The 24,715-nt window shown below is 36.5% G+C and overlaps 1 protein-coding gene across 3 annotated transcripts in view; it reads left to right on the forward strand.

Annotated features, from left to right (window-relative positions):
- The window catches only part of ATM (ATM serine/threonine kinase), a 59,985-nt gene that overhangs the window by 23,466 nt on the left and 11,804 nt on the right, over window positions 1-24,715 (forward strand). For all 3 annotated transcript variants that reach the window (XM_039564473.1, XM_039564486.1, XM_010400560.4), the window contains exons 30-52: window positions 1,264-1,438; window positions 3,056-3,220; window positions 3,471-3,603; window positions 5,555-5,650; window positions 6,363-6,534; window positions 6,963-7,104; window positions 7,731-7,907; window positions 8,245-8,413; window positions 11,016-11,103; window positions 11,457-11,612; window positions 12,386-12,494; window positions 13,279-13,367; window positions 13,463-13,565; window positions 14,325-14,473; window positions 15,509-15,613; window positions 16,119-16,238; window positions 17,131-17,365; window positions 18,707-18,874; window positions 20,822-20,941; window positions 22,288-22,505; window positions 23,236-23,443; window positions 24,004-24,117; window positions 24,519-24,677. In XM_039564473.1, coding sequence (XP_039420407.1) covers window positions 1,264-1,438; window positions 3,056-3,220; window positions 3,471-3,603; window positions 5,555-5,650; window positions 6,363-6,534; window positions 6,963-7,104; window positions 7,731-7,907; window positions 8,245-8,413; window positions 11,016-11,103; window positions 11,457-11,612; window positions 12,386-12,494; window positions 13,279-13,367; window positions 13,463-13,565; window positions 14,325-14,473; window positions 15,509-15,613; window positions 16,119-16,238; window positions 17,131-17,365; window positions 18,707-18,874; window positions 20,822-20,941; window positions 22,288-22,505; window positions 23,236-23,443; window positions 24,004-24,117; window positions 24,519-24,677 — 3,370 coding nt within the window. The remainder of the gene's footprint in view (window positions 1-1,263; window positions 1,439-3,055; window positions 3,221-3,470; window positions 3,604-5,554; window positions 5,651-6,362; window positions 6,535-6,962; window positions 7,105-7,730; window positions 7,908-8,244; window positions 8,414-11,015; window positions 11,104-11,456; window positions 11,613-12,385; window positions 12,495-13,278; window positions 13,368-13,462; window positions 13,566-14,324; window positions 14,474-15,508; window positions 15,614-16,118; window positions 16,239-17,130; window positions 17,366-18,706; window positions 18,875-20,821; window positions 20,942-22,287; window positions 22,506-23,235; window positions 23,444-24,003; window positions 24,118-24,518; window positions 24,678-24,715) is intronic.

The raw sequence follows: 24,715 nt of genomic DNA on the forward strand, positions 1-24,715 counted from the left end.
TTATTTGCATAAATGTCTCTGAGTTTATGTATAAATTGATTGCTTGGCTGGTTTGAAGCATTTCATACCCTGAGATATTGAAGAGATGTGTGGATTTTATGGTAAATGCATTATTATGGGATAAGTTGTTGTGTTGAACATTGAGCTGGGGTGGGGCTGTTGAGGCACTGGAGAGCAATGCTGCCGTTCAGAGGGACCTCACCTAGCTACAGGGGTGGGACAACAGGTCCTTGTGGGGCTGAACAAAAGCAACCCCTAAGTCTCTCACCTGGGGTGGAATATCCCGGGTGATATCCCACCATGATTATCACCAGGATATCCCATCATGAGTTCAGGCTTGGGGTCTGTCTAGAAGAGGAGCTGGATGAGTCAGCAGCTCACCTTTTATCACCGCAGGCTGACCGTGTACTCAGCCGTGCAGGCAGGAGCATGGCCAGCAAGCTGAAGGAAGCAGCCATTCCCCCCTTGAGTCTTATAAGAGATAATGAATGACAAACCAGGATGGCTTGAGTGGAAGACCCCAGAGGGGAAAAACTGAGTTGATCTAATTTCTCTTCTCCAATTTCTGGAGGGGAAGATTCCTTGTGGGGAAGGTAGAGCCAGATTTTTCTTAGAAGTGCACAGTGAAAAGACAAGGGGTAGCACCCAGCAAGCTGCAGTATGGGAGATTGTGGTTGGACGTAAGGGAAAGGATTTTCACAGTGAGAATAGTCAAACAGTGGAGCAAGTTTCTCAGGGAAGCTATTGGTTCTCCATCCAAGGAATATGTCAGAATTCAGCTCAACAAAACCCTGAGAACCTGATCTGAATTTGAAGCTGACCCTGCTTCGGGGGGGAAGCTGGACTAGATAATCTCCAGGTGTCCTTTATAACCTAATTTTTTTTTAAACTGATGGTCATTTTGGATAGAGAAGGATTCAGAGAGCATGTTTCCCACTTTGTTCTGCTTCTGTCAAGATTGTCCTGACAAATAATAATCTAAAACCTGTTTGGGGATTTTTTTCTCTTTGGTATATATTTTTCTACAAGGTTTTATTCCGTTTTCTAAAGTGATCAGTCAAATTCAGTGTGTTTCAGTTTTTCTGTGTCTCCTGAGATAAGTCTTTAGAGCTGATTGACAGAGTTATTAAATTGTAAAGTTTAGAATAAATTCTTCCTGGTTTTCTTTTCCTTTTCCCATATTATTCCCTGATGTATAAAATGTTGATACTTGAGACAGTAACAATTGGTATTTCTTCTATTTCGCTTTGTTTCCTGTGACAGACCCATCATAGTCAGAGACATATCCATGCGCAGCTTTTCACTCTGCTGTGATCTTCTGCATCATGTTTGCCACACAGCAGTTAAATGTTGCAGCGATGCTCTGGAGACCCACCTTCATGTTATTGTAGGAACCCTAATACCTCTTGCCATGGACCAGTCTCAGATTCAGGAACAGGTAGTTTTGTGTTGCTGTTTATTCCTTACCTGTTAGCTTTCCAGTTCATGTTCACTGTTCTTAAGGCTCTATCTATACTCATGCTCAATTTTAATTCCTTTTTCCTATGCTTTGGAGATTTATATAAAAACTGTTATTTGGGATGTAATACTATGCCTTTAATTTTTTTAAATGCAATTTCACTTTTGGTACTACTGTTTTGCTAAATAGCACATCAAGTAGCTAAGCAATTCCTTGAAAAACTGTGGATGATTTCATGGGAAATATGATGAAGAGCTTTGGTATGAGAAGGTGTCTAAAGGACAAAGAAGAAGTGTGTGCAGAGAATAGATTTCAGTAGTTGAGCTGTTTATTTAACGAATTATCATTAAAAAGAAATGTAGCGCACAGGCCTTAAAAAAGGAAACAAAGCAGTTTCTGTTGTGTGACAAGCATTGTTTTCCCTCTGGTGTTGCTTTTTATGTGCATTCTGCTGGGGCTAGAAATATAAGAAGATTCAGAAACTTAAAATTAGTAGCTGTAGGTGAGAAGAATGTGCCTGTTCCACTTCAGTCCTCATGTTGCCTTCTGGCTTAATCTGATCCCATTGTACCACAGGCATCTCCATGGTTGCACTGTAGCCCTACGCTGTCCTCCTCCTTGTACTTCCAGTTCACCTGGAGGGCTGTGGTGATCCAGCTGAAAATAGCCTGGCAATCTTGTTTCACAGCTTCGTGATTGTGATCAGATTTACAGTATCTCTATGTAAACAGTTGCACATGCACATCTGCAAAGGCAACATGTCAGGGTATACCTGGGCAGGAAAAAAGTGGGGAGGACAGAAATTTCTCTGTATTGGAACTGATGTAAAACATGAAACCTTCTCATATCATACTCCTGCAGGGATGCCCACCTTCTAGGGATCACTTTTCAGTTTCTTCTTTTTTATTTTTTCTTCTAGCATTGAATGGAGACTAGTTGTTAATTTTCAGGTAAATACAAGTCTTCAAATAAAACCCTCATCATTTAGATTTAAAACTCCTCAAAGGTGCTTGGATTGAATATCCAGTTGCATTGATTTTTAAGTAAAGCATAAAAGCAGTGTTTTTCCAAAGAAGGTATAGCACCTCTTTGACAAGCATTTATTCAAGTTGTAGATATGTTGTTACACAAATTCTGCCAGAGTTCAGTGATTTGGGTAGTAAGTTATGACATATAGGCATTTGTCTAAATTTCAAATTACCAGCACTTTGGTAAGAACAATAAAGTCCTAATATATTACACCAGAACTACTTGGGTGCAGCGTGTTGTTAAATCATTGTGAATATCGTAGAGATGATATTGAATCTCAGCATTTGAAATCAGCTTAATCAAAGGACAGAATAAAACTGCAGGCTGTGATAGTAAAAGCTTTGATTTCTGTTTGGGAGGAGGAAGAGCAAAAATGCCCCACCATTTTACAATGTATCTGTGATTTCCCCAAGCCTCTAAACATCTTACAGCTTTTAACAGTGTAAATAAATCATCTTACCAGTTTAATGGAACTTAGAGAAATACAAACTTTATAACCTGAATAAGAAATATGGCTCAAAAATGTTCCTTTGTCTTTTTTGGTTTTTGTTTACTTTTGATGTTCAGGTCCTAGGCTTGTTGAAGTATCTGGTGATAGATAATAAGGATAATGAAAGTCTGTACCAAGCAATCAAAAGCTTAGATCCTTTTCCTGAATATCCAGCTTTTAAAGATTTGCGAGCAGCTCAACAGAAAATAAAATACAGTAAAGGATCATATTCTCTTTTGGAGGTAATTACACTTTAAAATACATCTCACAATATAATCGTTTTTTGTAATGCAAACTTTCCACAGAAGAAGTATTTTCTAACTGTAGTTTAAGTTTAAATGAGACATGTGGAGTCTTTTTATTGCTGGTTTCAGCCACGGAGATACTTGTAGGTCTCCACTTTTACTTTGCATCCACGTTGTGAACTGCTGAGAGCCACTTCTTTACCTTTGTTTGTATGCTATATGGGTTTAATACAGTGTTGTTTTGCAGGAAATTAATCACTTTCTCTCAGTCGGGGTTTGTGATTCACTGCCCTTGACACGGCTTGAAGGACTGTATGATTTACGCAAAAAGTTGGAACAATATAAAGATCAGATGAAGGATCTCCTGAAAATTTTCCAGGGTACTGATATCTGATTATGTGTTTTATTTCTTTTCTACCTGGTTTTAGGTGTTTAGTGATGTACCCTATTCTAATTTGACATTGAATGTTTTATTTTTTGTCTTGGTTTTTGTATGTTTAACAATGTAATATTATAATTTCACATGCAGAGTAGAATGACATTTATGATTCATGCAACATCAGAAGTATCTTTAGCAAAGTGCATTATAAATACTAGATGAGATGTTACATGATAGAGAGGATAAAATACCCTTCAAGCTTTTGGCATGGGGCATGCATGATTGTGAGTGACCAGGTTAATGTAGAAGTATATTGATTTATTATTGCTTAGTGAGTTTTCTTGTATATGAATCTCCCTATTCTTTTAAATGTAATGAAGCTTCAATTTATTAAAGGCATGTTAGAAAGTAAAACTCTCAGAATAAATGGCAGGATTTAGTTTAGCTGGATTTTGACAGGTGCCAGGATTGTGTTTCAGTCCTCAATCCAGACTCAGTTTCTTCCTATTTTGGTTTTCAGATAATTGTGCCAGACCATTTCACTTTTCTCCTCTACATCAAGTTTCCATCAGCTTGTGTGCATGACAGGAAGATAAAAAGAGATGATGTAATTAATTGTCAATAAGGGCAAAGTAAAATTTGGATAAGAATTGTAATCTTGTAAGGCCACGGTGCAAGTGCATTTTGGCCCCTACATCCTGTATATCATTTACAATTTTAGTTTCCAAACTCTGTCTGAACAGAGTTAGTGAAAGGGCAACAAGCTTGTGTGGAGCAACTTCCGTCAGAGGAGAGCCTTGTGAGACTGGGAAAGAGATAGACTAGAAATAGAGGGAGGTGTATGAACTGGTGAAGCATAAGTAGGGAGTATGAAGTAGGGAGTAGGTGTATGAACTGGTATGAACGATGAAGCATAAGTAGGGAGTACTTACCGCTTTTATCATAGTGAAGGAATTAAAGCCCAGAATTAAATCCCAGATTAAATTATACAAGAAAAATCGTGTAATTTCTTCAAAATATATTTACCATGCAATTTACTGTGGAGATTAACCACATAACTGGCCTTAAAACAAGTTGGACATATTTTGTAGAGATTATTAGGTATGAAGATGTGCTCAGGCAAGACCTGAGAAGAAGTACTTTCTCTTGCTTTGCTGGAGATGGGCTGGCAGGCTTGATGGGCCTGTTGCCTTGCTTTTGCCTTATAATAAAATTCTATTAAGCACTTTAAAATATATTATTATATGTATTCATTTTTATAAAGATGTAAACAAGCAAAAAGTCCAATTCCAGGTTTCCACTCTGATTAGCACTTTTTAAAAAAGGACTGCTTTCTTGGTGGTTTTTTTCTTCCTTACACTGACATATTTTTTCCTAGACCATTTTGTTTAGAATGTTTATTTTTAAAAAAACCTCAGGCAGAGAGCAAATATATAAGGAAACACCCATCTTGAGAGTTTATAATTTGGCAAGGTTAATTTGGCAACCGAAAGCTAATCAAATTCTTAGAAATTCCTGGCGGAAAGCCTAATTTTGAGGTATTCCTTGGATTCAGATTTAGAACAGAATGATGACATTAGCTTAAGGGCTGTCAGTGGAGCCACATAGTATGACTTCACTGTTTCAAATAGCATTCTTACACTAACTTATAGTAATATTTAATGTATTTAATTATAATTTTTGCATCAAAACACTGAAAATAATAGCATATGTGCATTCTAGTTTAGGGGATTCTTTGGCTTATTCAAATGCACAGACATTTTTCCAAGCCATAATGAATAAGAAAAATCAGTAATTTAGTTGATGTACTGTTTAATACCAACTTGCTGCAACATTAGTAATGCATATTGATATTTGTAGGTAAAAGACACTGAAGTGGTGTTTTCTTCTAATAACTTCACGTTACAAATATACTGACATGTTTGGCATCTATTTTTCTTTCTGAATGATAGAAAAGCCAGAAGATTCTGTAGTAGTGAAATTGGTGGTGAGCTTACTGCAGCTGTCCAAGATGGCAGTTAACCATAGAGGAGAAAAAGCAGTGCTGGGTAAGTTAATCAGTCCCACAGGCAAATTAGGGCTGTCATTGCAAACACCAGACTGCAACTGTGCTTGTTCTCAGTGTTTTTTCCCACTGTGCTTCCCACTTCAACACACCTGCAGAGTATGAAGGAAAGAGCAGGGAAATACATTTTGTTTTCTTTCTGTTGAACATTTAACATCCCTTGTTAAAAATTATTTTCAAGGTCAGTTTTGTTTTGTTTTATTTCACCTTTTTTCAGTAGTTGTATATTTTAATAAAGTATTTTGTCTGTAAAGCAAATGAGGGACACATTGATACACACTTTTATGTAAAATGTAGATTAATTCTTACTGAGGTTACAGTCTACTGTTTGGGGTCACACAGGCTACTGTTTGTACTTACCATACCCTTTAGGGATTGAAAATGAGTGATTCTGACCTTTTGCATTTGCCAGTTTCTGACAGAAGTAAACATAAAATACATATCTGATATAAGCTGGAAAACCCAGAGCCGCAGGCACTCCTAGAAAATTGAGTTAAAAAGCATAACTGATATTTATGAGTCTTCAGCTGCAAAATTTGTTTATATGTAATTTTAATCATAAAGCTCTTTAAGTGATTATTTATAAATGTTTGCTGCTTTTTACCCATAACAGTCTCAGTTCTAAAAGTAGGGTGAGACCTTGTTTTAGTGTGCTTAAGACTACAGAAAGACTATAAAATTACATGCGTTTGCAGAGGCTGTTGGAAGTTGCTTGGGAGAAATAGGTCCCATGGATTTCTCCACCACAGCTCTCCAGCGTGCTGAAAATGCACTGGATTCTAGAGCAGCAGACTTACTTGAAGATAGAAAACTTCAGTGGGTCTTCATAATGTTAATTCAAATAAACACTGCTTTAACAGATAATTGGTGAGTATTCTTACTTATTTAGTTAGCTCAAAGCAAAATAGTAGTCATTAAGTTTTACATTGTTCAGATCACCTCAGAGTAACTCTTGTGAAGTGTTCTTAATACCTGTTAGCGTCCGACCATGTGCTTCTCCAAGGGTCAGATTATTTACTCAGTCAGCCTTAGATGTTTCCTAGAAATTCTGTAGTAGAATGCAAGCCAGAGAATCTCCTCTGTGCTGGAGAGGGTAGCAGTGCTGTGGAGTAAATACTCTGGCTTTGTTTTGTAATAAAATGTGCAATGGCATATTCCTTCTCCAAAAATTTCTGATTTGATGCACACATAGATTGTGGAATTATTTATCTTGTATATTTATAAAGGTGATTTTGAAAATAAAATACCTGAATGAAATTAATAATAACTATGTTGTGTGTATGTTATTTTTTCAGTATTGATGTTAGAGCTGCTGCTGTTTCCTGTTTGAAAAACATATTAGCCACCAAGTCTGGCAATGAATTTTGGGAAGTTTATAAAAGTAAAGCTGATCCCATGTTAATCTATCTACAGCCTTTCAGAACATCTAGGAAAAAGGTACTTCTGATACACCTTATATACATGGCATATGGAGTAGAGAAAAAAAGAAATATATATATTTTTTTAAAAAGCAGATTTAAAAGTATATTTGAGATAGGCTTTGATAAATGCCAAATTTGGCGTCAATATAATTGCAAATCTGATTGCTTTTGTACATCTGTTTCTCCTTTCTATTTTACCAGTTGCAGCTTTCCCTTCATGTAGGAAATTACTAATTTGACATTAGAAAGCTGTGTGGTTTCATTTAGACAGGCAATTTTTGGTTATCTGATTAATAATGTAATACATTCTTTCTCAGGATTCCAGTGTTATTTGATGCAAAAAAAAGGTGGAAAATAAGTCAGAAAAAAGTGCATAATTAACCATAAATCAGATATTTCCTAATTTTCAATCTTTTCATTTGTAAATTAAATGTGATGCCTAATGTGACCTTGTTGATGTTACCAGTAAAATTTTGTTTTTAATACTTTCAGATTTCTTTGGAAAACTTTACATTTGCATGAACAAAATTGATATTGTTAATCATTTGAAGGACCAGTTAATATATTTTAATGTGTACACTGCAGCATTTTAAAATGCCATAGAATTTTTAATTGTTTGCAATATGTATATTTTCCTTGTAGTTTCTTGTAGTACCTGCCAATGATACAGAGGCTCCTTTAGAAAGATTGGATGACACAAACCTGTGGATTCCTCTGGGAGAAAGTCACGAGACCTGGATCAAGCACCTTACTAGTTCAATATTGGACAGTGGAGGTGTGAAAAATGAAGTTCTCCAGTTAATGAAGCCACTGTGTGAGGTGAGCTAAATCACTGTACGTGTGCTGTGATGCACAAGAAATACAATTACTCGTCTTGATAGCAACTAGTAGTTTCTGCTGTTAAATAATTCAGGACCTTTGTAGTCATATATTGCAGGTACTCATAAAATATGCTCTCAAAATACAGAATTTAAAAGATAATTGTAAACATAAGTGAACTTTATATGGCTTCTTTAACTGAATGCCAGCATAGCCCTGTTGAGTGGTTTGCATGTTCTTTCTCAAGTTTGATTAATTGTGAGTTTGGTTGTAACCTGAGAAAGACAACCAAAAAGCATTTCTTTCTCAGCAGCTCCTGTGCATTATTGTTTTCTAGGTGAAAACAGACTTGTGTCAAACTTTGCTTCCATACCTAATTCATGATACCCTTCTTCATGACTCAGATGAATCTTGGAGAAATCTTCTGTCACTTCATATCCAGAAGTTTTTTACAGCCTGTTGCAAATTTGCCTCATCTAGTAGATCTACTCCAAATTCTGATTCAGGTAATGCCATAATATTTTTGTTTCAGCTAAAAAAGGGATTCTGGTTGTGAAAAAACTATCTTCTAGTATCAAATGTATGATGTGCACTTGTGGGCAGGCAGAATTTAGAAGCTTCTGCCCAATTATTTTTTTTCAGTGGAGATACCAGTAATTTTGAAGCTATTCATTGGCAGCGTCTGAGAAGATTCTTCTATTTAACTTATTTTCTTATTCACACCTGGATAATGTTTAGTACTTGCTGAATTTAGATGTTATCCAGTGTCTTGTGCTGCAAGACTGAGTCATGGACTGCCTTTGAAAATGATTGATTTGCAGTCAAATTCCTCTCTTACTCAAACAAGAGCAATAAAAAGCAGGTTTCACCTGAATTTTCCCCTTGGAGAAGACTAACCCTTCCTTTAACTACTGCCTAATATTGATAATGATCTTCCTGTACATTCCTATACAATGTAACAAAAGACTTGTTCCATTCCAGCAAAATAAAAGGAGGTTGTAACCAAAAGAACTGCAGCAGAGTATGAGAAAGGCAGTAAGTTCATTTTAACAAAAAGCACCTTTTAATCAAACTATTCACATCCTTTACAGTTAGATTATGGTTGAAGTTAGCAGAAATCCTTGTACAAGTAAGATTTTTGTTTTTAAACAGTGGGAATGGTACATGCACTTTTTCTCAGGAGCTGAAATAAATACAGTAACTTCAGATTAGGGTGGTGTTTTGTTTTGTTTTGGGTTGGTTTTATTTTTTGTGCAGTACCTACTGTGCTGTATCTTCTAACTCCCTTCTTCAGTGGCAAATCACCAAAGGAATGAGTCTGTACAATGTCTTGCAGTCTCTTTGGAGGCAAGTCATGTAAGCTTCAGGTTGTCAGAGAGGAAGAGGAACCCTTAGTATTGCACTTTTTAGTAAGAGTGGTGTAAATAACCCTAGTGATGCTAGGTGTATTTTTAAGTACTTTTTTGGATGCTCACTAGCCTGGACTGAAATACTAGAACAATATTCTTCCACATTTTTTAATTCAGGTGACAAGCTGTTTCTACGACTCAGATGTTTTCATAATTGTTTCACTTCGTAAGATAGAGAATGATTAACAACTTTATATTTCTTCCCTGGAAGCAGCCAGGGAAAATACTGCGCAAATTTATGCTCAGATGTATAGAGTGACCCAAAATATTCTAAGAAAAATATGAAGGGATTTTTCCAAGTTTTATAAACTTGCACTTAGTTCAATGATACCAGTGAGCAAATGATGGAGGCTCCTTCAAACATTGTGATTCATAGAATCACAGTTAATTAGTTTGGAAAAGACCTCTGAGATCATCGAGTCCAACCTGTGGCTGAACACCCCCATGTCAGCTACACCATGGCACTGAGTGCCATGTCCAGCCTTTCCTCAAACACCTCCAGGGACAGTGACTCCACCACCTCCCTGGGCAGGCCATTCCAATGTCTAATCACCCTTTCTGTGAAGAAATTCTTTCCTAAAAGAATTCTATGCAAGGGATACTTACTGAGGCAATAAGTGCAAAAAAAAAAAAAAAAAAAAAAAGAAAGACATATAGAAGCTTTAAATGGAATTCTCCAGATGAAAAACTGTCCTGGTAGCAGAAAAAAAACCCCAAACGTTTACAGGTAAATGGGAGGCGCAGTAGCCAACTCATCAAAGATATGTTAATTCCAAAATTGGAGTCATAGAACATCAGTATTCAAAGCAAAAATTTTAATCATCTGGTAGCTGCCAGTTTCTTCAAGTAGAAGCTGTTGCCCTGGGAAAACAAGGAGAAAGCTCTTCCTATGAAATCTGGGTAAATTTCATTCCAAACCATCAGAATCCAAACTGGAAAAAATCAAGCAGTTGGACATGGGAGATTTAAATGCTTCTGATCAGGTTTATTTCTGTTTGTAGGAACACACAAAATGCCCAGATACTTTTTTAATGTGGCTTTTGCTTTCTTTAGGAGAAATTGCTACTTCTGCATCTTACTGTAATGTAGTAGTAATCAAACCTTTGCTTGTGTGCTCCCTATTTCTTGCTTCTTTTAATTGGTAATTCAGAAATGACCAGAGGAATAAAAAAAATATTAACCCAATCACCAAAACACAACCTGTAGCCATCTGATTTTCTTTTTTAATCCAGAAGCAACACATGGAAACATAGATTCTATGAAAGTATGGGCCTGTGTGTGGAAAGTAGGGGGTTTTGTGTAACCATACACACTCTAAAATCTGCAATGAAGTAATTTAATAAGAAGTATTTCTGTGACTTTGGAATAACTTATATGGCAGAAGCCTAATGGAAGAGGTCTGTTATGGAGCTTTTTATAATGATGTTAGTTCATCTCTGAATGCTGTAAGAAAAAGTAGAATCCATAAACTAATAATACAAAGTTTCATAAAATTGTGGTGTAAACTACTATGATGTCACTAACATCATGTAACGGGAAGAAATACATTTTGTGACAAACTATTAATTTAATCTTGGAAGTGCAATTCAAAGAAGCTTTTAGTTATTTTCTTGACTACAAAATAGACCTTTTTGTCTTGTAAATGGATATGTTATGACAAAAGTTCACTATATTCTTTCCTTTGAAATATACATCCCAGAGCAAGAAACCCATAATTTTAGAAGTTTGGATAAAGTATCTCGACGAGCCATGCTTGCTGTTGTTGATTACTTGAGAAGACAAAAGAGGTGAATTCAAGCTTTTCAAAATGTTGCCTTATTTAATTGTGACTGTTCAAAGATCTGTTGGTGTTCTAGGTTAAAGAAAAAGAACATGGTAGAGGACATACTGGTTAAAAGAAAAGATACAGTAGTGACCTTGCATTTGTTACAGAAGTGATATGGCTACCCTTGAAGGGTTCTAACTATGCTGAAGGAGTTTTCTAAAACCCTTTTGTCTGGTAAACTTCTTGTGGTATGGGTTTTCCAGGGACTAAGATAAAAGTAGCCTTTGGAAAGCTTTATAGTTAATATTGGATTTATTTTGTTTAATGTTCGAGAAAAGGTCTGTTACAGCAGTATTGAAGTCTTTATTTAATCAGATCTGTTTCAGGTACAGTTTTTGATGACAGCTTCTGGCTAGACCTGAATTATCTGGAGGTTGCTATGGCAGCACAGTCTTGTGCTGCTCACTTCACAGCCTTGCTCTACGCAGAAATCTACGCAGACAAGATAAATAGGGATAAGCAGCAAGAAAGGTAGGAGGAGTGCTCTTTCTTGACATTTCTGGTAAAATGGATCATGTTTTGTGAGTTCCAGCAGTGTTTTGGTTTTAGTTATATGAAAAGTCAAGCTTTAAAAATACTCCGTAGGTGTGTGTATGGACATGGAAAGTATTTCCAGTCCTTGAATGTGATCCAAGCCTCAAAATAGAGTCATGTTGACTTGTAATCAGAAACTTTCTTTGTGCTATTGGTTAAATTACAGCCAGAAGTTAATCAAGGGAGGAAAGAAACCCCAGAATGATGGCCAGAATTATGTGTGAATAGAGCCAAAGGACCCTTGTAGGAGCTTTCTTCTATAACGGACAATTATCTTTGTTTTCTGGTCTATCAAGATCAAAATTTGGAACTAGTTTAGATTTTGTGACAACCCACTGTAAGGTAGTGAAAATATAACAAAAGTTTGGTTGTAAGCACATACATTAACTAATTGCTTTTATTCTTTCACAGAGGAAAGAGCACTTCAGGCATTCACCAAAGCAATTTGATTTAATAAAAGATTAGAAATTACAAGGTGTGTGGGGGGGATTCTCCAAAAAAACATCTTGGTATTAAAATCCCTTGATGTTGATATTCCCAGCTCAACTGATCACTTCCTCATTCTGATGGAGAGCCATACTGAATAACCTGAGGATGACAGTCTTGCATTTAATGTTTGTGCCCCTTGTTTCTTGGGTCTTGTCTCAGAATTTCTTTAGTTCTCTATATGAAATTTCATTTAACTTTGCTGGTAAAAACATTTCTTTTAGATCTTCTTTTAAAGCAGCTAAGAGTTTGACATTTGAAGAGGAAAGTCAAAGAACACCTATTACTACTTTAAATGAAAAAAGTAAAGAAGAAACTGGCATAAGTTTACAGGTACTTGTGTGTGCTTCATAATCAGAATGCAAACCTTCTTGTATAATTACAATTAACAGTAGGTTTCATCTGAGCTGAAGGTAGATCCAGTAGAATTCAAAAATGTGTATTAAAGTTCTCCTCATGCTTGAATTCAAAGTGAACTCAGTGGCCTTCCAGACAAATTAAATTGAGTATTTGTTCACCTGAAACACTAACTAACTGGCAAGTTTTAAATCACAGCAAAGCAGACTTTGTTTCCCGAAATAGCTGCCTTCAGGGTGGTAGCCAGGCAAATATTTTTCAGTTTGTTTTGTCACAGATATGTGTTCATTAAAAATCAGCAAGTGATGTAGAAGTTGTAATAATCAAAACTGAAGTAGTATTATCTCCCACAAGTTTATTTGATGTATCAAATCTGATCCAGTAGCCTTGTCTAAGTTACTTCTTTCCAAAGTTCATTATTCCAGAACTGTGCTTGTATAACTTTTAAGATGCATTACATAGCTGATGTGTCTAATGCTCATGCAGTACTATTGCCTTTTGCTTTTCAACTAGTCCACCTAAGGCCCCATCCTGGATTTTTAAAAAATAAATTAGCATTAAAATAGGTAGTCCTGAAGAGTTTGGCTAGACTGCATAACTTTTTTTTTCCTGTCATGATGGCAGGCTCAGATACTGCATAAAGGAAAATTAAGCAATGATGTTGCCTGTAAAAACATTTGTAAACTGATACAATTTATTTAAAACTAACTGGAGCTGGCTCCAAAAAAGGTAATTCTTTGTCTTGTGGTGCATATTCTAGGACCTTCTCATGGACATCTATAGAAGCATTGGAGAACCTGACAGTCTTTATGGCTGTGGTGGAGGAAGAATGTTACAGCCATTAGCACGGTATAATTTATTCGTGTTCTTATGTTCTTTAAAGGCGTTGCTTTCATTTACTAGTAAGGAACTTAAATTGAAAACTTCTTTTTCACTTACAACAGGATAAGAACATATGAGCATGAAGCAGTGTGGGAGAAAGCCCTTGTAACATACGACCTTGAGACAAGCCTCTCTCCATCTACTCGCCAGGCAGGAATAATAGAGGTAATCTTATTTTATAAGAGGAAATGAGTGTAAGAATTGATATTCATCATATTGAATCATTTGTAGTGAGTCTGAAATTGTTTTAGGACTGAAAGTGATCTCTTTGTTCATTAAATCTAGCCCTTTGTCATAGGCATCCAAGCTGTGTAATGTAAGACAACTCAATATTTGTTCTGAAAACATTAAGGTTCCTAGACCTCTTGTCACTCACAATCCCCATCATGGGTAATGAATTTTCTGAAGTACTTAAAAATAAGTATATTTAATATTTTTCCAGATTTTGGCCAGCTCCTAAAGTGACAGGATATAGAAAGTAATGTAATTGGTTATTTTTGCTGTCTCGTTCTTTAAACCTCTCCAGTATGAAACCATGGTTTTTCTGATACAATAGATAAAAATAATTTATGTTATTTTCAACCTTTAAATATGTTGCTTTTTTAGCCTAAAAATGTTTATACCAGTTCTATAATAATGTAGCACAGGTATGTATGTGTTTTCCGTTATTTAATTTTCATATGGTACTTTTATTTTCTTACCACAAATTATTTAGTATCAGTTGCAGTATTAGTTGCAGATATCAATACTGTGATTAGTAGTCTTATTAAAAAGTTTTCATCTTATGTAGTGTACAGTTTAGAAATAGTTATGGTTCCTGCAAAGGGTTCTTTGTTTCCTAAAGTAAAACAAAGCCCTTAAAACAATACTAGTTCAGTTTAATAAAGGACGAAAATCAATTTTGAGTAATTTTCTTAATTCCAGGCTTTGCAGAATTTTGGGCTTTGCCACACTCTTTCCATGTACTTAAAAGGGCTGGAACGTGAAAACACTGAGTGGTGTGCAGAACTCCAGGAAATACGCTACCAAGCAGCATGGAGGAATATGCAGTGGAGCCACATCTCTTCTGTCAAGTAAACCACCTTATCTTTTTGCTAGTTCTTTAAGTAAAAGGCAATGGGGTCAGATCCAAGCTGAAAAGGCAAGATTAGAATATAGTCCCTGTGAAGCAGGTCACCTAATTCGTCTTAATCACTGAATTGAAAAGCAGTGTTTTTCACTTAGGCTTGTCTGGTGTGTATGCCCATTGCTTTTCGTTTTTCTGGGAAGCTGTACACAGGTGATTCTTCTTTTTGATTGTTTGTAGCTCTAAACTGAAATTTTTAATTTTTGACTCACATAGTAGATGTATCTTGAGTACAGGAGAAGGATAGATAGTTTTTAGTATCTAATTTATAAGAAAATAGGGAAAATACTGCTCAGTAAGCCACAAGAGGTTATCAAGTCCTGGATAAGTAAACACCAGTATTGATTCATGGCTACTCCCTCGTAAGGAATAATTTCCTGAAGAGAGGATACTGCTGGATGCCTGGCAGCAGTTATTTGGTATGACTGACCAGGATCTGGTGTGAACTCTGTCCCTTCTTGGTACAGCTGCATCATTGCACATTTTAGGAATACAGAATAGACTCACTATGTTTTGGCAAAAGCAAAAAAAAAAAAAAGAGTCACATTATGGGGTCTTCTGTAACTCCTTCTGCATCAATTTTTAGTAGTCAGGAGAATTTTTCTCCTAAGACTCTTACATTAGGATGGGAAACATACTCTTGGTGTGCTCGTTCCCTTCTCCTACACTATCTTAAGATCATGGTTTAGACACACCTGGAGGACCTCACAAGCAGCCTGTTGAAGGGCATATGCCATGCCATGATCAGAACAAACTTGGTATGGGTGAGCTAGAATAAGATTCAAGAACAGCTTGAATTTATAAAACACTAAATTAATTTAAAATGTAAAGGGTTGCATCAATTTTTTTATCATGCAAAACAGCAATCTGTCCAATTGCAGAAAATGTACAACTAAAACAATTTGTCACAAAGACAAAATTGACTTCTTGGTAGAGAAATATAGTTTTCATTTTATTCTGTTACTTTTGTTTTATTTGTTAGAGATGAAGCAGGAAGTCCAGGGTACCATGAATCATTGTATGATGCCCTTCAGTCTTTACGAGATAAGGAATTCTCTGCTTTCCATGACAGTCTTAAAGATGCCAGGTAACAAATTGTATGCAAATACTGTGATGTTAGAGAGAGATGGACAGAATGTATGTGTTTGTAATCACAGGTTATGCATGAAAGACTATCATGGGGTTTTATGGGCTCAAATAATGACTCATGCATGGAATAAAAACTACTTCCAGACTTCAGCTAAAATTTTTAACTTCAGTTTGTCATCTGTACATATATAATTTGTGTGCCAATTGAAGATATATTTCCTCTACACATCCCTTACTTTGTAGTCCTCTTAAGTGGATTCCAGTGCTGAGTGCTCTTCTTTAGCTGAGCTATCACACAGACTTTGGAGTTTCTGTGTGCTTACTGTGTTTTCATTTATTGACAAACTTTTTTTTAAATTTTAATGGTAATACAAAGTAACTTCAGACTGAAGAGTTTTGCTGTTTAATTTCTGGTCACTGTATGGAAACTATGTTACGGATATTTGGAATTACTTGCTGATATTAAATAAAAATAATCTACTATTTTTCTATTAAATCCGTAGAGTGAATGAAGTAGAAGAGCTGTGCAAGGGCAGTCTTGAGTCTGTTTATTCCTTATATCCAACCCTTTGCAGACTACAGCTAATTGGAGAGTTGGAAAATGCTGGTCTGCTGTTCTCCAGGTGATTTCTTAAGATTGTGTAACACCACTTTCTCAGTTTTCAGGATTTTTAGTAATCAAGCATAGCACAAAACTTCAAATGACCTCAACAGATTTTATTCATCAACATCTCAAAGTTTGTGTTAAAAATTACAAGGATTTTAGCTCACTACGTGAAGACAGTTTTAGATTCTCTTTATTTCCAGACTGGATTTATTCACAGTCTAGTTTGAATTATTTGATATCATGCCAGTATTGTGTTTTAAATAATTGTTTTCTTTCCTTTATATTGAGTTCCCTCATACTCCAAGGTAGCAGTCATATCTCCTAGCTTCTGGTTTACTCAAGGAACTGAGTCCTCCTCTTTTAGTGTCTTTTCTAAAAATGTTTTCCGTTTCTTTAATGATATCCATAGCTTTACTGAAAGCTGTTTCAGTTTGAATAATCTTCTTCATGGACCTCTATTCCCATCAATATTCTTCCTAAATTCTTAAGATTACTTTTTAATCACAGGAAGGTATTTATCTCTGTAGTGCTATTAACAGTGAATTGTCTCTGCTATAGTTCTACCAGTTTGGTAGCTAATAGTCACCCTACAGTCTTTTAAGCAGTCCTGTGTTTGAGTGTGATTCCCTTTGCTGATGGACCTTTAACACAAGTTTTTGATGCTTAATCAAGAATGTTTACAGAGGAGTAGTCCACCTGAGTGGTAGTGTACTTCATGTTTGTTAAAACTGGAAGGCTTCCAGTTTAGTCTGCATGTAGTAACCATTGTAGGGTTTTATGAACTATTTCTTGGTTTTGAAGTGTGAATTGTGAACTTTCTCAGCAGTTTAGTTTTTACTCATCTTGCATTTCACTAATATTTAGTGAGAATTGATAACAAGTCTTTTTTCTTTTGGTAACAATTGCAGATCTGTTACTACTCAACAACTGAATGACGTTTATTTGAAATGGCAGAGACAGTCCCAGCTTCTCAAAGACAGTGACTTCCATTTCCAGGAACCTATCATGGCTCTGCGCACTGTAATTTTGGAAATCTTGCTTGAAAAGGAGAGTGAAAATACCAAAAGAGAATGTATTAAAGACCTCCTGACCAAACATCTAGTGGAACTCTCTAGACTGGCAAGAACTGCTAAAAATACACAGGTAAAATTTCCAGGAAAGATCAGGAACAGATGTTTGTTTTTTAGTTTATAAAAGAACTTCATTTTTTAACAGTACTAAGAATTAGTGGTATTCTAAGTTTATTCAGTGGAATAATCAATTAATCTGAGACTTAAACGATGTAGAATTTATTAACAAATTGTATTTATGGGTATGTTTTTTGAATTTTGTTCGTAAGTGTAAGCCACTGTGAGGTAGATAATACGAAAATGACATTTTTAGTGAAGAATGCTCTTCTAGCTGTTTCTCTTTTTGGTGCATTTTTATATATCCAGCTTTCACTGGCATCATACTGTTGTAGTGTTCCAGAGTAAAACTGCAGAGATAACTTCATTGCATCTCTATATTTAGTGTTGTCTTCAAAGTTTTATACTCTCAAAGCACCATTGCACTGTGGTAAATCTCTTTTTGTGAATCACTTACTGGGATTTGCAGTATCAGTGGTATTTTTCAGTTGCTGATGCATTTAAGATCCAGAGGCAGTCTTGGCTTGTTCTAGGTAGTGCATCTGGATGAGTAACTCCACAAGAATTTACAGAGCAGCAATATCCTCCAAGGACCTCTACAGAAAATAGTTCCAGCTAAATACGAAAAGGAAAGGTGTTTAACACTTCACATATGCGAAACTAAATCAAACTTTGGTTTCAGAAAGGTTCTCTTTTTATGAGCAATGATGAAACCAGTAGAACAGCTGTCTTTGATTTCATGAATTTGCAAGCTTTACTCAGTGCCTCTGAAGCTTTTTGGGAAAATTATGTCAGATATTTTTGTCTCATGCCTGCCTAGCCACCAACACTGTGGCAACGAGTGTCCTGTAAGAGCCTCAAGTTTGTTAAAAACATTGCTCTCTGTGCTGTCATTGTGATACTGAATACTGAGGATGGTACTTTACCAGTGATACGTGTGTCGATGTAGGCACGTGAAGGCATTGGTGTATGGTGGTGTCATTTTTTAAATTATTTTTCTGTGGTCTGTAGTAATGTTTGTAATACATGTAATAATAATTGCTAAGCTATAAATCCATTACTTCAGTAGGTACACTTACAGAATTTCTCTACCTCCAATTTAAACTGTTAAACATAGATACTTTATTTTAGAGTTTATAAGGTTTGATTCTAGTCTATTTTTGTTGCAAACCAGGATTTTCTGTAAGTATATAGAAAAATAATTTCATATCTTTGCTGCAAATAAATTCTTAGCACTGGATGGGCAGACTATGCTGCACAAATAGAGAAAATTGAGACAGAGTCTGAAAACAAAACCTTCTGTGAGATACAGATATTTCACTTAAAGAATTGTTCATGATTATTTTTTCAATTTCAGCTTCCAGAAAGAGCTATGTTTCAGATCAAACAGCACAATCCAAATGGAAATGGAGTTTCTGAATGGCAACTAGAAGAAGCTCAGGTTTTCTGGGCTAAAAAGGAAGAGAGTCTTGCACTGAATATACTTAAAACTATGATTAAAAAATTAGATGCAGATTGGTTTCAGGTATGTGTTACATAATGCATAAATTTAAGAGAACTAAATTATTTAAGATTCTAATTCCACTTTCTGAGGTTTTCCCATAGAAGAAAATTAAAAGCCCCTCTGCACTATTACTAAATCTGGTTTATACTCTCAAAATGTCTGAAAGCAAAAAAGCCTGTGTTAGCAAATCTTGTTAGGGGTTTTCAGAGTGAATCTGTAACAGTGGCAAATGTAAGAATTCATTATTCATAGTCCACAACTAAACCATGTCCCTAAGCACCACATGGACATGTCTTTCAAATCCCTTTTAAACAGAGATGGTGACTTTACCACTTCCTTGGGCAGCCTGTTCCAATGCTTGACAATCCTTTTAGTGAAGAAATTTTTCCTAATATCCAAACTAAACCTCCCCTAGTGCAATTTGAAGCCATTTCCTCTTGTCCTGCCACTTGTAACCTGAGAGAAGAGGCCAACCCCCACCTGGCTACAGCCTCCTTTCAGGCAGCTGTAGAGAGCAATAAAGTCCCCCCTGAGCCTCCTTTTCTCCAGGCTAAACACCCCCAGCTCCCTCAGCTGCTCCTCACAGGACTTGTGCTCCAGACCCTTCCCCAGCTCCGCTGCCCTTCTCTGGACACGCTCCAGCCCCTCAATGTCTTTCTGGCAGTGAGGGGCCCAGAACTGAACACAGGATTGGAGGTGTGGCCTCAGCAGTGCCCAGTACAGGGGGACGGTCACTGCCCTGGTCCTGCTGGCCACACCACTGCTGATCCAGGCCAGGATGCCATTGGCCTTCTTGGCCACCTGGGCACAGCTGGATCATGTTCAGCTACTCTTGACCAGCACCCCCAGGTCCTTTTCTGCTGGGCAGCTTTCCAGCCACTGCCTGGGGTTGTGATCCAGCACTTGCCTTGTCAAACCTCATGTAGTTGGCCTTGGCTCTCAATCCAGCCTTTCCAGATCTCTCAGGATGATGTTTGTTAAAATGTGGTCTACAAACACTTGTATAGAACCTAATTTTGTATACCACCATGAAAAAAATTCCTTCATGTCCTCACCTTTATGTTTAGCTATGAAGGCTTTCTTTGAGTATTTCTGGAGGATAAAAGACATTTGCTTTGAGTCCAGGTATCTTCTTAAAGAATATCACACTTCAGAAAGGCTGGATTATTTTGGGCCAAGTTCTCTATACATATCAGGGCAAAATCAAGAGTTGCTGCTCTTTTGATTTTTGTGATTTCTCCATGAATCAGTTGATAAGGCCCTCCAAAAATTTAGTCCTTCCTTACATTTACCTTGTCCATGTAAGGAATATTTGTGTTTTCACAGCCTATGATGTTCACATACGTATTTCACAGTCAGTGTTGCCATCTTGGTCACATGGTCTTTAATATGTATCCTATAGTAGGAGTATTTTGCAATACTCCATAATATCCTACTCTACAGTTAAAGCTGAGCATCCAATCTGGAGAAAAGTCCTTTGGAAACCTGCTCCATCATGTTCTCAGAGCACTTTTAATCAAGTTTCCATGTAGAAGTCTGTCTGAAGAATTTGATGATCACACATGGCTATTGTGGTTCCTGACTGTTATCTATGGAGTTGTCTGTGGTACTTGCGACTAAATGGGGACGTTATAAAATACAATTCTGAAATCATGTTGTGAATTTTTAAAATTTTTATTTCATTTTATCATTGGTTTATTCTGTTTTTCATTGTTCAAACTATCTGGTATTTTAAAATATGTGCTCTCCTTTAGTCTTACATTGAATGTGAATGTGATTTAAGGTTATTGACTACTGTAGATGTGGATGGAAAATGACTGTAGATTAGCATTATGTGTAATAAGCCTCAGTGATTGAATTCTATTCAGGGTTTAAAACTTTAGAAATTGCCTACCTCATATGTAAAAGATATTTTTGTTTGATGCCTCCCTCTCTTTAATTTTTTTCCCAAAACTTGCTTTTTCAAAGGTCGAGAATGATCGTCACCTGAAATTGATGTATACAGAGTGCCTGAGGCTCTGCGGTACCTGGTTAGCAGAAACATGCTTGGAAAACCCTACAGTCATCATGCAGAAATACTTAGAAAAGGTGCATCCAGTCTTTGAAATGTGCAATCTTTGAGATAATGCTGTGTTAAAATACCAAGTAGATTTTTCAGTGCAGCCTTTATTTTTCTATATTGAAAATATGGTTTCTTATATGTAAGTATTAGGGTTTCACATTGTATTGTGTAGCACTGTAATCTTATAAAGTGTTCAGAATATGCCTTTGTAGAAATCACAGTGGAACATCTTATATTGGCTTAGAAGTGTAGTGATTACAACTACCAGTCTAGTTTCCCTTTCCTGTTCCCTACCTCTTCCTTCTCAGGACAGATTATTCATTCGCCAGGCTTTCAGTATGGCCATTATATTTCACAGAACCACAGAATCAGTCAGGTTGGAAAAGACCTCTGAGATCATCAAGTCCAACCTGTGACCCACCACCACCACATCAACCAGACCCTGATGTGCCACTTCCACTCTTCCCTTAAACACTGCTATGGATGGTGACTCCACCACCTCCCTGGGCAGGCCATTCCAATGTCTAATCCCCCTTTCTGTGAAGAAATTCTTCCTCATGTCCAACCTGAGCCTCCCCTGGTGCTGCTGCTCTGGTTACGTCCTCTTGTTCTGTCACTTGTTACCTGGGAGAAGAGATTGGCTCCCACCTGGCTACAACCTCCTTTCAGGCAGCTGTAGAGAGCAATAAGGTCACCCCGAGATGCTGCAACATCTTGTTCTAGTGTTTCAAAGTACTGTAATTTTTTTCTTTTAAGATCTTAGCCAGTAATAGAAATGTTTTTATTAATATTTGTCTGGTCTGCATTTCTTTATTTCATGCTAATTTGTGAAAATCAAAGTAGTTACCTGTCTCTGTTGCTATCTATATACTTTCTTCACTCTGATGATTTGAATCCATGACTTTCATATCTAATTTCCTTTTCTTTTGGTATATTTTGGACTAGCTTCTGTTTTTTTCTCACCGTCTTGTGACATAAGGCTGTAAGACTATTGTAAAACTTCATGCCTCATTACTGTAAGAGATAGATAAGTGTGGAAAATTCCTGTATGGTTACTAAAGCTATTTCATACACAATAATCTTTTTGGCTGTTTGCACTGAAACATTTCTCAAAGATTACATTCACTTAGGAGAAAAATATTCAGTCTGTTAGGTTTATTTTGTATGCATATTTATTCCATCACAGGCAATATTAAATAATGTATTCAAGCAGGTGACCCTGCCTGAGCAGGAAGGGAGATGAATAAGATAAGCTCCAGATGTCCCTTCCAGCCTCAACCATTCTGTTTTTCTGTGATAATAGAGTTTCATCAAGTATTATGCAGCTCTAGTTACCTGATTATTGGTCTTACCATTGTAACTTCTCCTTTAGGCTGTGGAAATTGCTGCAAGCCCCAGTGGAGACAGCAGTGATGAGCTGAAGAAAGGAAAGATGAAGGCTTTCCTCTCCTTGGCGCGTTTTTCTGATAATCAGTACCAGCGAATTGAGAATTACATGAAATCCTCAGAGTTTGAAAATAAGCAGGCACTGCTGAAGAAGGCCAAGGAGGAGGTCGGTCTCATCAGGGAGCGCAGAGTTCAGACCAACAAGTGAGCATTCAAGTAGGGACTGGTTACTGTGGAGCTGTCACAGGCTTCAGCTCTACTCTCTGGGCAAGAGGTGCAGCATGGGTCACATCTTTACAGCTGCCTTTTCCCTTCTCCACAAAGCAGTGATCAAATCCAGAGTGCTTGTTGTGAATGGTTTCTCAACTGTGCCTGGATATGGTCTAGGTGTGTGCTGGATAGTTTGGGCCAAAACTAAGCCAGGGACACAGTATGGATGATCATGGCCTGGAATTCATGTTTATTCCCTGGATCTGTTCAGTTTATTTGACAAAATGTTACATAGTGTAAATAAATGAGTTGAGATTTTTCTCTGTTACACATTTAGTGAGATAGTAGAATTAAATTTAATACGGAATTCTTAAGGATTTAGTAAGAGCAACTGCAAGTGAGCAGAAAAGGATAAACTTCAGCTGCTGGAAACGGAAGTCTTTACACAAATGATCTGTACTGGATATTCAAATTTATACCGATATTGAGATTAAATCATTTAAAAGAAGACACTGACTGGAAGTTTACTTAGAGCAGTGCATCTGTGTGCACATACAGCAAGGGAGTAGCTCCCACTGTTCAGTTTCTTAGTTGTTTATTTTACTGTGCCTGTACATACAAAACAACTTAAAGTTAAATTAGTAAGTGACAGAGCTGGGAAAGGCCTTGCTGTAAGTTCATTAAGAAATAATTTGTTGTTTAAAAATAATGTCTCTTCATGTAGATACACAGTGAAGGTTCAGCGAGAACTTGAGCTGGATGAAGGTGCAATACAAGCCCTAACTGAGGATCGTAAACGCTTCTTGTGTAAAGCAGTGGAGAACTACATCAGCTGTTTATTGAGTGGAGAAGAACATGATATGTGGATATTCCGACTCTGTTCCCTATGGCTTGAAAATTCCGGAGTTGATAGAGTCAACGAAATGATGAAGGTATATGTTTGCTCCATTTTTTTCCTAGTGCTTTGACAAATAAATATCTTTCTTCTCCTTCTCCTGTATTTCTAGAAGATGAATTATGTAGCTCCACAACTTTTCCCAAAAACTTGCTTTTTTCAGTTGTCATTGCTTATCATGACAACAGTTTTTCATCAGTGAGACCTGTAGTTCTCAATGCATTTTAATTTAACTTAAATTAGCATTTTGATTTGACAAGTCTGTATGATTAAACGTATCTCATGATCTTTACTGTGGTCACCTTGTTCTTCACATACCTTGGAATCTTCCCATCTTCAACATCCTTAGGGTACATTATTCTTGTTCATATTATATATACTTTTAGGTGAAAAGCCATGACAGGTAGAATAGAAAATAGTAACTCTCCTATGAAGGACTTGTAGCATTTAGGAGACATGGGCCAAGGTGATGTGATGCTCACTGAATTGTTATTTTATCACACAGCCATTATTCTTAATTTAAAAAAATGTATTTTATGGTTAAAATTTTTGTTAGGCGTTTAGTACAGCTCTCTAACTGAGTTTTCTCTACTACAGAAAAATGCACAGAAGATCCCTTCATACAAGTTCTTGCCTCTGATGTACCAGCTGGCTGCTCGGATGGGAACAAAGATGATGGGTGGTTTAGGATTTCACAAAGTCCTGAATAATGTAATATTTGCTTTTTTTATCTAAAGATACCTCGATTGGCTTGGTAGTGCCTTCTTCTAAACATATCCACCTTCCTCTGAGCAACTATAGCTAAACAAGTTATGTAGGTGATAAGGGTATATTAAAAATGAGTGATGCCAAATCAGTATGGTGGGGGAAGAGGATTTGGGACTTTTTTCATTTCTACTTCATGTATTTATTTGTAGTGTAAGAGTAGTCTTATGCAGCTATAGAAATATACTTTGCATGTTTTTTCAGTTGTGGAAATACTGTCTTAATTATTACCTTTCATTTCGTGTTAGGAGCCTTAGAAGTTCAAAAGAATTAATAATGTTAATTAAGTATTGTTTTTCTTCTTCTGTACTGTTTTTGATAATGGGATCTTTTTCTTTTGTTGGCAGCTAATGGCTCGAATTTCACTGGATCATCCACATCATACTCTGTTTATAATATTAGCTTTGGCTAATGCTGGCAAAGATGAACTCCTCACAAAACCAGATGCAATAAGAACAAATAAGTTAATTAAAAATGCACCAAAAGAGATCTCCCAGCTTGACGTGGTGACTACAAAAACTTCTATTCTATTAATCGCATTCAA

Source organism: Corvus cornix, chromosome 1 (genome assembly GCF_000738735.6).
Source record: "Corvus cornix cornix isolate S_Up_H32 chromosome 1, ASM73873v5, whole genome shotgun sequence".
In the NCBI taxonomy this organism is placed as follows: domain Eukaryota; kingdom Metazoa; phylum Chordata; class Aves; order Passeriformes; family Corvidae; genus Corvus; species Corvus cornix.